The 17,076-nt window shown below is 43.2% G+C and overlaps 1 protein-coding gene across 1 annotated transcript; it reads left to right on the top strand.

The window, feature by feature from the left end:
• Nucleotides 1-1,610: 1,610 nt before the first annotated feature.
• On the top strand, nt 1,611-15,641 carry LOC132710682 (uncharacterized). The gene is made up of 6 exons (XM_060687395.2): nt 1,611-1,724; nt 2,159-2,763; nt 3,015-3,129; nt 6,409-6,476; nt 10,023-10,152; nt 11,687-15,641. The coding sequence occupies exons 2-6, from the start codon at nt 2,350-2,352 to the stop codon at nt 13,099-13,101; spliced, it is 2,142 nt and encodes a 713-aa protein (XP_060543378.2). The 5' UTR covers nt 1,611-1,724; nt 2,159-2,349; the 3' UTR covers nt 13,102-15,641.
• Nucleotides 15,642-17,076: the final 1,435 nt, after the last annotated feature.

Genomic DNA, 17,076 nt, shown 5'->3' with positions numbered 1-17,076 from the left:
TACTCCAGGATATGAGAATGAAAACCACTCTGGTGTGCTAACATTGCAAAGGATCAATCAAGAAGGAAGATCTTTGGAAATCAATGGGGACCAAAATAAGATGAAATTAAGAACTACTTCAAAAAACTACTTCAGTCCTTCCTGATGAAAAACGCAGAAATGTGAATGGGAACTTTCTCTGGGATGTCCAGATACCAAAAATAATCCAGCCTGCCAACAAAGGAGAAAATGTGTAGCTCACGGTTGAAATGAGGGGTCCTTGGTGGTCTCTGAGCTTGATTGTGTTGTTGCAAACCTTTCATTAGCCAAACGAGGGAAGATCATCACTGCACCAACCAACCTCAGAGGGCACCAAGGACCCCTCAATCCAACCTCCATCCACTGTGTCAAATTAATCACTGTGTCAACCAGGATGAATGCAGAAGCAAGGAACCTTTTTCGGTCAAAACCTCTTAGGATGTGATGGAATAATGACAGATGTCAATGTAGACTGCATGCAGAAAGCTTTAGGGTGAACCATTTGCCTTTCAAGCAAGAGGCCAGAATGAAGAGAAGCTGAAACATGCGTGAGCAAAAGATATTTTTCAAGCATTAGGGCCATTTTTTTTTTATGGTATGTCGTAACATCTTGTTTTGCATTTGCTTTTCTTTTTCTTTTTCTCTTTTCATTTATGGTCTAATGATATATGCCTGCATTCAATTCTCCAAGGAGTAACTATAATAAACTTAAGCAACAGATGGGGACAGACCTGGCGAAAGGGGAAAATTTGCAGCTTTTTTTTATTATTATTTTTATTTATTTATTTTTAATTTAATTTATATACCGCCCTTCTCCGGAGACTCAGGGCGGCTTACAATGCATTAAGCAACAGCCTTCATACTTTTGTATATTTTTATACAAAGTCAGCTTATTGCCCCCACAATCCGGGTCCTCCGAACAATGGAAGTCTGAGCCAATCTTTAGCGTGGTGGGATTTGAACTTGCAGTAATTGCAGGCAGCTGATGATAATAACGGTTAACAACATTGCTTTAGTATCCTGAGCCACAAGAGCATGTATTGAATTAAAGAAATAAAAAAGAAATAAATTAAAATCATTTCCCTGATTCTGGCTTTCCTGCCTGTGTCCCATCTGCCTCCTGTTCAGGCGGGAGTTCCCAACAACCGCAAGACACAAGCTGTGTTTCCCACAGAGGCTCCTGGTCCTCCTCTTCTGACTGCCCGGCTGTTTCTGACAGGATTTGGACTCTTTGAAGGCCTCCCACAATCTCTGCGGAGCCTTCAGGGCAGCTGTTCTTGAGGATTTTAAATCCTCCAGAGAGATTTTTCTCCATCTAAACAGAGGGTTCCTGGACAGGAAAGAGAGGAAGATGGAGAAAGGAATTGACAGGGGCCTTTCTCCAATTCCCAAGCCCATCATCCCTGCCCTCTCCCTTCCCCTCAGACGCGCTCCTCTTTCCCGCCCTTTCTACAATCCTGGCACTTCGCCCCTAATCCACCAGGTGGAGCCCTCTGCTAAGAGAAGGTAACATCATGCCCTTCCCCATTGGTCCAGTGGAGGGCGAACGTCACAGCTGCCTTTCCATAGGAGGCTGGGAAGGAAATGACATCACAAATGCTTGCCGCTCTAGGACGCCGCACTCGCTCTCCTTAACCCCTGGAGCTCCACAGGAGGCGGAGAGGCTGCGGGAGAGTCTGGCGGGGGGAGATCCAGACGTTCCCTGGGTGAGTTGGGGGCTCTTCCCGAGCAAAGGGAGGCGGAGGAGGGAGAGACCCGCGCCCAGCCTTCCTCCGGCTTCCACCCCGGGTCCCATGCTCCCCAGCCACCCTCTCCATACAGGGGGATCCGGGGCTCCCTTCCCGCCCCCTGTCTGAGGAAGAGCCGAGTGGGGGGAGGGGAGGGTCGGCCTTGCGGAGGCCCAGCAGGAGAGGAGAGAAGCCGGGCGAGGAGGAGGCAGGATTCGCACCAGGCTCCCTGTCTCCGGAGGGGAGAGAAGCGGGGCGGCCTCTCCAGCTGCCTCCTTCCCGGCCCTGCTCGGGGGCACCTCAGTCCTGCGCTGGGATGAGCCTCTTGGGGCTCCGGGGAGGTTGGGGGAAGGTCGCTCAGTGGCTGAATTCCACTTTCTAATTCTTGCTATTTGTTTTTCTTCCCATCTCAGATACAGAAACTGGAAGCCATTTGTGGTCTTTGCAAGGCAAACTTTCCTCTTGGGGGAAGAAGAAAAAGAGCGGAATCCCTTGCAGGGATCAGTCCTGCAGCCCCAGAAATGGTCCCGTGAAGGAAAAGGCATCTGGAGACCCACCAGAGTCCTTGGAGCCATTTGCAGTTGCTCTGCAGGACAGAGAAAGGATGGAGACACAACCTTTTGGAAAGGAGGGAAGCGGAAAAGGCCCTTCAGCTGCTCAGCCTGGGAAGGGGGGGAAGCTCTGGACAAGAACCAGGCAGAAGATCCTGGAGGAGGAAACCATCCTCCCTTCAGAAGTTCATCCCTGGACCTCCATCCAATACTTGGAGGCTGAGTGTCCCCGAGGACTTTGCAGCCGACTCCATGGCTTTTGCAGGCGATGGCTGAAACCAGAAAAGCACACCAAAGCCCAGATGCTGGACCTGGTAGTTCTGGAGCAGTTCCTGGCTCTTCTGCCCCCAGAGATGGAGAGCTGGGTGCGGGAGTGTGGAGCAGAGACCAGCTCCCAGGCGGTGGCCCTGGTGGAAGGCTTCCTCCTGAGCCAGGTGGAGGAACAGAAGGAGCAAGTCGAGTTGCAGGTAAGAGTTCAATAGAGAATAGAGAATCTGTTTGAATACTTCACCCCTCCTTCCCAAACCTCTCTGACATTCATAATATGTGGCAATGTCCCACCTATTCTAGTAAGACATTGTCCCATTTTTTTCTCACATTTCTGACATAACCACATTGATGGATATTGGGGGCTTTGAGGTTGTGTTCTGAATATAGAAATCCATTTTACGTCATGTGATGTACATTAATTCTGTTTCTTCCTTCCTCCTATTGGAAGTGCTGCACTGTGGAGATCAGAGATCCTGAGGGAAAGAAGAACCCATCAAATCCTCCCCAGGAGCTATTTTTCAGGAGGATTTTTTGGAAGGATCAAAGTCAGGACATCTTAGGAGGTAACTGAAGATCCTCCGATTACCCCTCTGTCTTACCTTCGCTGTCTCTTCTTTTCTATACAATACCTCCTCCTATTTATACTTCTCCACACTAATTGCATCTACAGATAATTGCCCAGCGACCCTCTTCAGGTGAGCCTCCTCCTCCTGGGGAAGGAGGAGATTGTGGTCCACCTGAAGGGGCATGCTGAGGTATTTGTGGTTTTTCTGGAAGACAAAATCACTCGACTTTGTTCCCAGTTGGATGCCGGCGTGGTTTCTGGTCCGGTGGAAGCCTCTGGGACAGGTTCTTGGTCTGATATCTGGGAACGGTTTGATCCTGTTGCTCCTGAGGAAGTGGACAGGATCCTAGAGCGTATAGGTGGGTGCAAGCACCTGTGTTTTAGACCCAGCCCTGCCTGGCTTGGGAAAGCTTCCCGGGAGGTGACAGGTGGGTGGACGCTGGCAGTCATTAATGCTTCCCTACAGGAGGGGGCAGTGCCCCAGCATTTGAAGGAGTCTGTGGTCCACTCTCTTCTTAAGAAGCCATCCCTGGATTCCACTCTGTTGAATAATTTCCAACTTGTCTCCAATCTTCCCTTTTTGGGGAAGGTGGGTGAGAAGATGGTTATGCAGCAGTTCCAGAGGTTGTTTGAGCATATCTTGGTGACGTTTCGACGAGGTCCCACTCGTCATCTTCAGGCTGGTGCACCAAAACTTGCATGTATGTGTATGTGTATATATATAATTTAAAACCTGTCTCCAGTATTCCCTTTTTGGGGAGCTGGTGCGCTTATGCACTTGCCTTAGAGACCTCTTAGGAATGGGGTGAGGTCGACAGTCGATGGTCTAAGGTTAACATTTGGGGGTTAGGGAAAGAAACCACAGAGTCCGGTAGTGCATTTCAGGCATTAGTGACTCTGTTACTGAAGTCATATTTTCTGCAATCAAGTTTAGCACAGTTTACCATAACTTTGTATCTATTGTGTGCTCGTGTATTGTAGTGGTTGAAGCTGAAGGAGTCATTGACAGGTAGGAACCCTGCCAGTCAAGATTCAGGCCTGGATTTGGGACAGAATCGTCATTGGCCACATTTTTGTATGATCTCTGGCAAGAGCGGGATGTGAGTGGCGCATCCATCCTTGCTCTACTTGACCTCTCGGTGGCTTTCGATACCATCGACCATGGTATTCTCCTGGGACGGCTTCGCAGGATGGGAGTGGGAGGCCTTGTGCTATCCTGCCTCACTTCCTTCCTCTGTAGCCGTTCTCAGTCAGTGTTGATAGGAGGGGATAGATCCAGCCCTCATGCACTGCTTTGCGGGGTTCTTCAGGGCTCGGTACTCTCTGCTCCTGTTCAACATTTATATGAAACCGTTTTGTGAGATCATCTGCTAGCATGGACTGAGATATCACCAATATGATGATGATACTGAGCTGTATGTCTTGGCCCGTGGTGGGTTAAGCAATGCCGTGTCCTCCCTATCGCAGTTCCTGGAGGCTGTTAGGAGCTGATGGGGAGCAATGGGTTGAAACTAAAGCCTGGCAAGATGGAGTGGCTCTGGGTTTGGGGTTCGTTGGCCAGGGGAGAATTACCACTTGGATGAGGTGACACTACCCCAAACACACCCTGTGCGTAATCTGTGGGTTCTCCTGGACTAACAACCCCTGCTCGAAAAGCAGGTGGCGGTTGTGTGGAGGACCTTTGCGCAACTATGGGTTGTACGCCAGAAACAGCCCTTCCTGAATCGACAACACTGATGCCCTAATCGCTTCCCGTCTTGACTATTGCAACACGCTCTATGTCACTGCGTTTTTGTATTTACCAGCAGAGCTCATTATTTCTGGACTTTATTTTTTTTTTTATTTTTTATTAGATTTGTATACCGCCCTACTCCCGAAGGACTCAGGGCGGTGAACAGCCATGAAATAAAACATATCAATACAAAATTTAAAATAGAAATAAAACAACTTAGATAAATTTGGCTGAACCATATTTAAAACCCCAATAATTTAAAACCAAATTTAAAATTCCCATTTAAAAGAGGAGAAGTTTAGGTCAGGCCGGCTTGCTGGAATAGGAACGTCTTCAGCGTGCGACGGAAGGTACGCAGATCCGGAATCCTCCGTATCTCGGGGGGGAGCTCGTTCCAGATAGTAGGTGCCCCCACAGAGAAGGCTCTCCCCCTGGGGGCCGCCAGTCGACATTGTTTGGCCGACGGCACCCGGAGGAGCCCCTCTCTATGGGAGCGTACTGGTCGGTGGGAGGCTATTGGTGGTAGCAGGCGGTCCCGTAGATAACTGTCAGACTTTCCGTAGCTTGCCAATTTTGTTATCAGTAAGCTAACTATGTATATCCACATTCCTTTCTTTCTACTTCACACTTTTCTTTGTGCTCTTGCCAAGGGAAGTCCGGCTGCAGATATGTAGTCGGTAGGAACTTTACCAAAATGTAACAATTTAATTATTTAGGTCAGTAAGATGTTTTATTTTCTTCTTTACAATAAATATGAGTTTAATTAGAAGATGTATTCTGGTTTTATTTTTCAAAAGTATACACAAGGAAAATGCCACAATCCAGGCAATTACCCAAGGAAGGTAACGGGGCTAATTGCCTCTGACACTCTACATAGGGTTGTCCTTGACGAGCATATGGAAGCTCCAGTTGGTGCAAAATGCAGCGGCCCGCATGGTTTTCTGCAGACCCTGGTATGCACAAGTGTCACCTCTCCTGCAGGAGCTGCATTGGCTGCCAATTTCCTTCCTGGTGCAATTCAAGGTGCTGGTTCTCACCTTTAAGGCCCTTCATGGCTTGGGACCAGGTTATCTGAGGGACCGTCTCTTACTAGTTACATCTGACTGACCCACCAGAGTGCGGAGGCAGGGAATGTTGCAGGTGCCATCCCCTAAGAAGACACACCTGGTGAGACCCAGAAGAAGGGTTTTCTCCGAGGCTCCCTCTCTGGAACATCATCCCCCCCGAGATTAGAATGGCCCCTCACAGTAGCACACTTCCAGAAGGCATTGAAGACCTGGTTCTGCCAGGGGACCTGGGAAACCCAGAGCGGGATGGAGCCCATTAAATGGCTCCTGTGAGGTGCTTTTGCTGGGGCAAGGGGTGGGGGTGATTTTATTATTTTAATGTATTATATAATTCTCCTTTTATTAGTTTTATTTTAATATGAGTTTAATATTTTGTAAGCCACCTTGAGTTGTCATGTGCGAATAGGCAGCATATAAATTGTCTAAAAAAATAAATATTTTGTTAATTATTTATTTTGAAATTATTTATTCCTTACAGAGAAACAAAGAATGAAATTTTCTGGTTTTTATGACGGCGATCAAACAGAGGCTGAACTTCTAAATCAAGTAAGAAAAGGAAAAGTTATTAGACTTGTATTCTCGCCTTCAGGAAGTGAAGTGGGTGTACAGAGTTCTCTCTCCTCCTATTCCCCCACTTGTTTGCACTGGGTTATTTTTGTGTCCTTCCACAACATGGAGAGCACAATAGCAGGTTGAGGTTGCTGTCAGCCAGCATAGCTTCCTCTGGTTGTCTTGTTCTGCCAGGTGCTCCTCCAAATTTGCCTTTACAAGAAGCAGTTCTGGCCTCCCGCTCTGGAGCTGCGGCACCACAGTCGGGGAATTAGCGGGCTCTAATGAGCCCGTGGAAACCCCGACTGACAAACCGCTGTCTGACCGGTCTTCGGACCGACCCCCATCTTGTAGGGATGGGGGGTGAAGAGGAGCACCTCGGAGGGCCAAGAGGAACAGGCAAGTTCCTCGGAGGCCAGAGGGAATCCTCAAAGTCGGTGGCGGGGGTAGGCAGCCATGGCGGCTGCCACAAAGCTGCAGCAGACTGGGACACAAGATTGTGCAGGAGGAAGAAGAAAGAACGAGCGTTTCAAAGCTGGGTGAATGATACCAACCCAGGCAAATAAAGGGATTTCTTGGAATATTTTTTTAAAATAAGACCCCAACCTTAAACTACGGCTACAGATCCGTGGGGCTTGAAGACTTAAAAGAAAGGGGGAGAAAAAATGGAGACCCAAGACAAACTTTGCATTAATTAATTTGGCTTAGAAGAATTTGTTTCTAATAATTTGGAAAATTGGACTTTTTTTTTCTGTTTTCTTTGGAGTGGATTGAAGAAATATTTTTTGGGGAATTTAAACCTGTGAAAGTTAACGAAGTTAATGAAGATTGACAGACGAATGGCTACAAAATTGCCATGAAGTCTGCGGTGACTAAGCAGGAAAGTGGATTGAAGAGATTTTACTTTCTGCTTAGAAAAGAAATATCCTAAATGGCTTTCTACCTTGGATTATTATGATTACTTTGGAATTAACATTAGACTAATGGATTTTGGAAATTTCTACCCTGTTCTGGGTGATTTTAAGAAGAAAGATCTTGGACATTTTCTATAATGGAAACTTACAGACTTAGCAAAAAGAAGGTGTGGCGCACGAACAAAGACAGGAAGTGGAGACATCATGCTTGGAGCAGACATTTATAAGAGCATTAAAGTGATATATAGAATTTTTAATTTGAATAGATGAACTTTGAAGTGGAACATGTGGACAGACAGGAAAAAGAAGAAACAAAATAGATTTAAACTAAATGTAACTAAATTGTAATGTAATGCTTAAAAGCCTAAAGGAATAAAAGGTGTTTTTTTTCTTTTGGATTAAACAGGAAGGTTTTTGGAATAATAAAGAAAAAAAATAATAAATGGCAATTAAAATAGGGATTTATATAATAAGTGGTTAAAAATTACTATGAGAAGTGTACTCTAATGTGAGATAACTTTAAGAAAACTTATTATTTGTTGTAATATGTCTTAACTATATTCTGCAAACAAAGTTAGACTGTTGAATATGATTGATTAACATATTACTGAGTGAAACTATGAAATACACAGATGATAGAGATAAATTGTGATCTAATTTAACAAATATGGGAAATGATGATTATTATGAAACATAATGAGAATTAATTTTGATGAATATGCTGAGACATAGAGATTAAATAGATAATTATGATGTAAGGGAAAACTAAAATAATGAGGTGAAGGATACTAATTAGATAAGAGTTAGAGACTCCGAGGAAGTAAGTGGGAAAATAATTAAAATGCTGGAAATCAGCCAAACAATGGCAGGAGAGTTGGAGGAGACTATGCTGGAAATCAACCAAACAGAAAATGCTGGAAATCAGCCAATAAAATGCTGGAAATCAGCCAAGCAATAGGAGGAGAGTTGGAGAAAAATATGCTGGAAATCAGCCAAACAATGGAGGGAGTCTGGGAGAAGCTTATGCTAGAAACTAGTCAAATACAATATGCTGGAAATCAGCCAATAATGTTGGAAGATTGGGAGGAGATAATATTGGGAATAATCTCAAAAGAGTTGATAACTTGGAGAAGAATAAGCAATATGTTCTTGTGATAAAACTGTAATATGTGAGATATTAAATTGGAAAGTTCAAGATATTTTGATTTGATAAAAAGGGTCAAATAATTAAGATGTCGATAAAATTGCGTTTTATAAATTTTAACAATTAGAATAAGAGACTAGAATATTGTTAATAACTATTTGGATATTGATGAGATATAGATACAGAGATAATGAGCTAAAATTTAATTCGAAGTTAAAACTGTATTGATATATTAGATTTGTTTAGATGAAAGTGTTAGAATTCTATGCTTAAATTTGTTTTTTGTTTTTTTTCTCTGTTTTAAATTTTCAAAAGATGTAATGGAAAATTGGAATAGAGCATGTTAAAAGAATGTAAGCATGTTAACCATCTATGACCGGATTGAAACTGTTCTTGAAAGTTATATTTTATCTTTATGTTTGGGAAAAAATAAAAATTATTTACAAAAAAAAAGAAGAAGAAAAAAAAGAAGCAGTTCTTTTAAAGTCCTTGAAGAATAAATGTATCACAGTGGCAGGAACTGCTGCACCACCTTTCTTTTTGTAATTTATCAACCTCCTAAGATACAGATTAACAGAGTTGGAAGGGACTTTGTAGGTCATATAGTCCAACATCACTACACCATTTCTGACATTTTGGCAGTGTAGTCTCTTGAAAACTCCCAGTGATGAAGCTCCCATGAAAGTTCTGTTCCATTGGTTCATTGCTTTCACTGTAAGAAAACGTCTCCTTATTTTCAGGTTGAATTTCTCCTTGTTCAGTTTCCATCCATTATTCCTTGTCTGGCCTTCAGGTGCTTTGGAAAATAACTTGACCACCTCCTCTCTGCCCCTCAAATATTGGAGCACTGCTACCCTGTCTCCCCTGGTCCTTCTCTTCACTAGACTAGCCATGCCCAGTTCCTGGACCCGTTCATCGTATGTTTTAGCCTCCAGTCCTCTCATCGTCTCAGTTGGTCTTCCTTGCACTCTTTCTAGAGTCCCAAGATCTTTGTTACATCATGGCAACTAATACTGGATGCAAAGTTCCTAAATGTGGTTTTACCAAGGCATTCTAAAGTGGAACTAACACTTCATGTGATCTTGATTCTACCTCTTTCTTAATGTAACCTATGATTCTGTTGGGTGTTTTGTGCAACTGTAGCACACTGCTGGCTCACGTTTAAGTGATTGTCCACTAGGACTCCAAGATCCCTCTTCCACTTACTACTTTTGAGCCAGGCATCACCTATTCTATGGCAGTGCATTTGGTTTTTCTTTCCTAAATGTAGCACATTACATTTCTCACCATTGAAGTTCATTTTGTTAGAAGTGCCAATCTGTCAATCCTATATCTCGAGCCTATTTTGTGCAGTGTTGGTATTCCTGTCAATTTGGTCTTGTCTGCAAATTTGATGAGTTCCCCTTCTATCAGCTTGTCTAAATCATTGATGATGATGAACAGATCTTGCGAATCCTCCTGTTCTGTTCTTTTTTCCGTGTTCAGGAGAGTCTTGTGTCCTTCGAGGAGGTGGCTGTGTATTTCTCTGAGGAGGAATGGTCTCAGCTGGATCCTGACCAGAGAGCGCTGCATTTGGAAGTCATGCTTGAAAACTATAGGAACGTGGTCTCTCTCGGTAAGAGTTTTCTTCTCCCAAATCGGACAGTTCAAGAAGACAGATTATTGTTACTTTTTATTAAGAAATCACTAATCAGATATCGTCTCCCGGGAGGGAGAAGGAAAGTATCTGGCCTTCTCGTACCCCAAGGAAGGAAAGAGTCAGTGTCTCTTTGCTGAGGTCCTTTTGGGGCATTCCTTATCTGTATTTTTCCATTTCTATTTGAACTTATCTGTGGAGGCTGAGAAGAATGAGGTGTGCTTTTATGTGTCCTCGGGTGATCATGTGAGAAGAATGTGTTTGTCATTTGTTCTCTGAAACCTCCCCAAATTGTGTGGGAACAGAACTTTCACGCTCGGGCCATGGAAGAGCACTCTCCCAATCCAATTCAAGAACAAAGGCCTCATGAAATGTGACTCAGAGCATCCTAGGATACAGGTGATCTCCGAGTTACGACAGTTCACTAAGCAACCATACGAAGCTACGATCTAGCTCTCTCCTAGTCCTGAAATAACGAATGTTACAACACCACTGCCGTCATTCACGCTTACAAATGGCAGCAGAGGCGTTGCAACAACAATCATCGTACCTGCACCTCCACCCCACTCTGCTCGGACTTAAGTTACGAGGCCGTAGCGAGCCATCGGTTCCTTTGCCTGCTTGGGTGCATTTGCAGAAAAAAGAGCCCTAAAATAGTGAGAGATACACAAGCTCAATAGTGGGAAATCTGGCACTACCGATCTCATTAGAATCTCGCACTAGAGTACTTTAGGCTTCTGTTCTCTGCTCACCAAGGGCTGCACGAGATCCAGGGCAAAATGCTTTGGAAACAAGGAGGCCTGTTTGTTTTCAAAGAGTTTTGCCCTGGATCTTGTGCAATCCTCAGTTTGTAGGGAACACAGGACTAAAGTACTGCAGCCTGAGATCCTGCAAGATCATTAGTGTGAGAGCTTGCACTTCTCGTCTCGTGTGATCTCGCACTAAAGTAGTTTAGGCCTCTGTTCTCTGCAATCGGAAGCCTATACCAGATCCAGTCTCAGCGCGATTAGCGTTTACAAGCCAATGGGAGGCTTCAATCAAGGGACTTCGCTCCAAAGTCTCATCATTGGGATCAAGGAACAGCCCGAACGGGAGTCCTGGCTGCCAGACAGAGGCAGTGGAGTAGCTGCTCCAAGGTACACCAGGAAAGAAGGAGCTTTTTTGAAAATGGTTTCAGTTCTCACAGGTCTCTGCTGAAATTAACCCACCTCAATAAATCTTAAGTTTTCTCCTTATTCCTCCTTGGGTGTTTCCCGATTATTCTATGACTCAAAACAGACTTTGATTGAGATTTGCACATATATAGATAATTGTAAGGAAAGAGATGTTTTCTAGATATTTTCAAAGCTTTCAGGATTCATGAATATAGAAATCATCCTGTCTATATCACACCACTGTAAGCATGCAAACATAAAACATTTGGAAAAATTCAGAAGGAAATTCACTTAACTTTGTACGGTTCGATCTTTTTCTCTAACCTTGTTACCGTTTTCATTTCTCTTTTGCTTTGAAGGTAATAATGGTCAGGAGAATCAAAATTCCTGTAAACTGTTCCAAGTGATCATTGCTAAAGATGGAACGGAGAAGTTTGGAATTCGAATGGAACCAGAAACCCATGATAGAAACCAGTCAAATGATTGGAATCAGGAAAGCTCATCTTCCACTGATTGTCTGATGCAAGACTTTCTTGCCCAACAGGAGAAAATAAAGAAAAAATATATTGGGGAAAGTGTGAAGCCAATCAAAGCTAAATTACAAGTAAAAGAACACTATTTAACCCAAAACAAAGCAGAAAATGCTTTAAGGAGACACAACAGACGTTACAATGGGACATTCATGCCTTCTCTTGGAAATAAGTTCCTTACATCTCAAAAAGTGATAGACACAAAAGAGAAGCCTTACAAATGTTTGGAATGTGGAACATGTTTCAGAACAAGCAGGCAACTTACTTCCCATGAAGGGATTTATACTGGGGAGAAGGTATACAAATGCAGAGAGTCTGGTAACAGGTTCAGAAGACATAGTAATCTTATATCCCCAAAAAGGATCCAGGCAGGGGAAAAGCCATTTAAATGCATGGAGTGCAAAAAAACCTTTGCTCGAAGAAGTAGTCTTATTTCCCATAAGAGGATCCACACAGGGGAGAAACCGCATAAATGCATGGAGTGTGGAAAAATCTATGCTCAAAAAAGTAGTCTTATTCGCCATAAGAGGATCCACACAGGGGAGAAGCCGTATAAATGCATGGAATGTGGAAAGATGTTTTCTGAAAGAGGTCATCTTATTTCCCATAAGAGGATGCACACAGGGGAGAAGCCTTATAAATGCTTGGAGTGTGGAAAAATCTTTGCTGAAAGAGGTCATCTTATTCGCCATAAGAGGATCCACACAGGGGAGAAGCCGAATAAATGCATGGAATGTGGAAAGATGTTTTCTCAAAGAGGTAGTCTTATTAGCCATAAGAGGATCCACACAGGGGAGAAGCCATATAAATGCTTGGAGTGTGGAAAAATCTTCGCTCATAGAGGTAGTCTTATTCGCCATAAGAGGATCCACACAGGGGAGAAGCCGTATAAATGCATGGAATGTGGAAAGATGTTTTCTGAAAGAGGTCATCTTATTTGCCATGAGAGGATCCACACAGGAGAGAAACCGTATAAATGCATGGAGTGTGGAAAGACTTTTGCTTGGTGCAGTTACCTAAGAATACACAAAATGATCCACACAGGGGAGAAGCCGTATAAATGCATGGAATGTGGAAAGACGTTTGTTCGAAGAGGTCATCTTGTTTCCCATAAGAGTATCCACACAGGGGAAAAGCCGTATAAATGCTTGGTGTGTGGAAAAATCTTTGCTCAAACAGGTAGTCTTATTCGCCATAAGAGGATCCACACACGGGAGAAGCCGTATAAATGCATGGAATGGTGAGAGGGCTTTGCTCAGAAAGGTCTTAATTCTCATAAGAAACTGTATAGCAATAGTAATTCCACTTAGACTTATATACCATTCCACAATGCTTTACAGCACTCTTTGAGCAGTTTACAAAGTCAGCATATGGTCTCCAGCAATCTGGGTCCTCATTTTACCCTCATTTTACCTCAGAAGGATGAAAGCTGAGTCAACCATGACCCTGTCAGAATCAAACTTCTGGCTGTGGGCAATTAGCCTATAGTACTGCATTCTAACCACTGAGCCACCACGTCTCTATAGATTTTGATCTGTATGCATATTGTGCCTTTCTGATCCAAAGGAGACAAGGTACAATCCAACAAAATGAAATTTAATGTGGAGAAAAGTAAGCTTTTACAACTGGGCAGGAAAAACAGATAACCTGAAACCTGGCTGGAAAATAGTAACTGTGAAGGGTCCTTGGAGTCGGAATGGATGATCAATTAAGCATGAATCGCCTCTGTGCGACAGCAGCCAAAAAAAGCGAATACAATCCTTGGTTTTATAAACAGAGGCATAGAATCAAAATCACATGAAGTATTACTACCACTTCATAATGCCTTAGTAAGACCACACCCGGAATACCGCGTCCCCTTTGGGTCATCACATTACAAAAAAGATGTTGAAACTTTGGAAAAAGAGCAAAGAAGAGCAGCTAAGCTGATTAAAGGCCGGAAGACTAAAACAAGAACGGTATTGGAACTGGGGATGGGTAGTTAGTGAAGAGAAGGACCTGGGGAGACAGGATAGCAGTGTTACAACGTTTGAGGAGCTGCCACAGAGAGGGTGGGGTCCAAGGCACCTGAAGGCCAGACAAGGAATAATGGATGGAAACTTATCAAGGAGCGATTCTACCCAGAAATAAGGAGAAATTTTCTGACAGAACAATCAACCAATGGAAGAGCTTGCCTTCGGAAGTTGTGGGCGCTTCATCGCTGGTGGCTTTGAAGAAGAGATTGGACTGCCATTTGTCAGAAATGGTGTAGGGTCTCCTGCTTGGGCGGGGGGTTGGACTAGAAGAGCTCCAAGTTCCCTTCCAGCTCTATTCTGATTTTGATTTGGAATCCTCAATCCATTCTGGTGCTTTTTTGCTAAGTAGGAGGTTTTAAAAGAAAGATGAGTATCAATGGAGATTAAGGTTATCGTTTGCCCTCAACGTGATGTGTGGATGCCAAAATTTAAATGGTACATTTCAAGTAACTCCCTCTGATGAGTATTGCCACTAGAGCAGAGTTGCAGGCAGAAATGCAATTAGTCCTGAATCCCTTACTATTGTTTCAGCTTTCCTTCCTTTGCTTACTATTGTCTCAGTCTGCCTTTCCACCCTGCTTCACATTACGTAACACAAGTAACAACTGAGAAAGAAAACCATAAGGAAAAGGGGGTTATAGTTATGCTGAATTAGAAAATGCAATTCATAGGCTCTTTCTCCTTATTTTGTGGTGATCTTTCCTTGCCTTTCCTCGTGTTGCCCATCTCTGGACTCACACAATCTTATCAATAACTTTTTTAAAGTGAGGTCTCCAGAACTGGACACAGTATTCCAAATGGAGTCTCACTAAAGCCCTATGTAGAGGGATAGGAGCTCCTTTTTGCTGATGGTGATACATCTGGTGATGCATCTCAGAATTTTGTTTGCCTTCCCAGCTGCCTGGCCACACTGCTTACTTATGTTGCAGTTATCCTTGTTTCAGTGCCATGGCAACTACTTTCACAGAGTTGTGTAAAAGAAGGGAAGAGAAAGCAGTGGTAGGGATATGTGGACGCATATTAAGTTCCCATAGTTAGGCAGCCTGCTGGCCAACCCAGGCAGTCCCTGATTTACAATAATTTATTAAGTAACCATTTGAAGTTCCAATGGCAATAAATGGCTCTGACCTCCTCCTTCCCTCCCTCCCAAATTAGGCATACTCCAGGATATGAGAATGAAAACCACTCTGGTGTGCTAACATTGCAAAAGATCAATCAAGAAGGAAGATCTTTGGAAATCAATGGGAACCAAAATAACATGAAATTAAGAACTACAAAAAATTACTTCAGTCCTTCCTGATGAAACACGCAGAAATGCGAATGGGAACTGTCACATGTAAATGCCTTATTCTCTAATATGTAAATAGTATATGAACGGGGTATCAGGGGTTAATTTATTCTTTACTTCTTAATGTATTCATAATTTACCACTCCCACATCTAGCTCCATCCATTGTATATATAAGGAGCTGCACGCACCCATTCCTTGTTTCTATCTGTGAATATTCAGTGAATATAGAATGCCTAATGTAAATAAAAGGAGAAATATTTAAACCTTTAACTCTTACTATATTTATTGAGTCTGATCCTGAAAATATTGCAACAATCTGGTAGCAGAGGATGGTTAATTGACTCAATAAAAATTTAAATATGTCTAAGAGAGATAGGCCCAACACCAGGGCATACAGCAAAGAAATGGAAACGGATCAAGAAATAATCGATGAATCCACAAACGCGATTTCGAGAGAATCCGAAGAGTACACCACTGAAGACGAAGAAATAATAAATGAAAATGATGATCGAGAGGAAATCAAAATAGAAAACAACGAACTCAGGTCAGAGATATTAAAACTATTAAAGAGCCAGAAGAATGATGAAAGCCTCATCGTGAACATCCAAGATATGCTGAAAAACAGCGGAGCAGCGAGAGAGAAGCACTTCACTACTGAAAAACCAAAAGATTCAAAAATAGTGAGTGATATGACTACAGAAAAAAATACTATGAAGAAGAAAAACGGTGATCCCGCGCAAAATTTTGAATGGCAGCCATCTTGGTTTCAACAGACCTCCAGGGTGAGCGAAGCAGAGCCAATCAGAAAACTCGATTCAAAATTTCTGGCGCGAAAAACATTACTAGACAACGAAAACGAAAAAGAAAAGTCAAACACCTCAGAAGAATCAGAATCGGAAAGTGAAGGTGATTCAACAGATACTCAGATAAAATCAGCAATGAAAACGCTTTTTGCTGCATTTGGGCCGAAACTAAAAATTACCAAGAAGTCAACTAGAAAGCAAGCGAGCAAGCCAATGCCTCAAAATCTACCCGCTCCCATCCTGACTACGAGAGAGCCTACGCCCGAACCCAGAGAGCCCTGCAGATACCGCCCCACGCCACAGACCGATGCAAGCACCAACGCTCTCAAAAGAAGAAAAAGAACAGCCGCCATCGTCAGGACCCCCAAGATCGAGCCAGAGACCGATTCGTCTGAGGAGAAACAGAACGAGCGAGCCGCAACGACGAGAACCTCTCACGACGACTACAGGGACGAAATGGACAACGCGCATGCGCAAGACTACGCAGACGATCCAGGAAGACATGAGTTGCTGAGAAGACCGTGCAGGCTCGTTGCGAGCATTCCCACGCCATTTTGTAATTTCCAGCATTTACGAGACCACGGACTACCTCAGGTTGTAAGTAATGGACCCAATAATGTCGGAAATTTGCCCAGTGACTTCCCAAAGCTGAGGATAGATGGCATTAATTTACAAGAATGGTATCAACAGCTTCAGGTTGTCTTTATGAAAGAAAACTTACTGTTTTTTATAACTAGTCCCCCAAAAAGACCTTGGACTCTAAAATTAGACTGTTTACACCATAGAGCATTTTTCTTATTAATTTCTAGTGTATCTCCTGCTATGTACCACAGCATTAAGCAAAATCTGACTGTTTCAGAAATTATTCAATGCATGTTCAATTTATTCCACAGTGACAGTGTAGCTACTACCACAAGAATGTCTAAAGATTTCTTTTCATCTAGGATAAAACCAGGGGTTTCCATAAGTGAACACTTAATATCTTTAAACAAAATAAGAGCTGAACTGCATTTAAGGGGGGAAGTGATTTCAGATCAAACAATGAAAAGTGTTATCATCAACTCACTTGACCCATCATGGGATAATTATATGTCACATTTAGACACAATCA

The sequence above is a fragment of the Pantherophis guttatus genome, chromosome 2 (genome assembly GCF_059756535.1).
Source record: "Pantherophis guttatus breed Tessera chromosome 2, ASM5975653v1, whole genome shotgun sequence".
Taxonomy (NCBI): Eukaryota; Metazoa; Chordata; class Lepidosauria; order Squamata; family Colubridae; genus Pantherophis; species Pantherophis guttatus.
The sequence above is the reverse complement of the archived record's forward strand: the minus strand, read 5'-3'. Positions and strand labels throughout refer to the sequence as shown.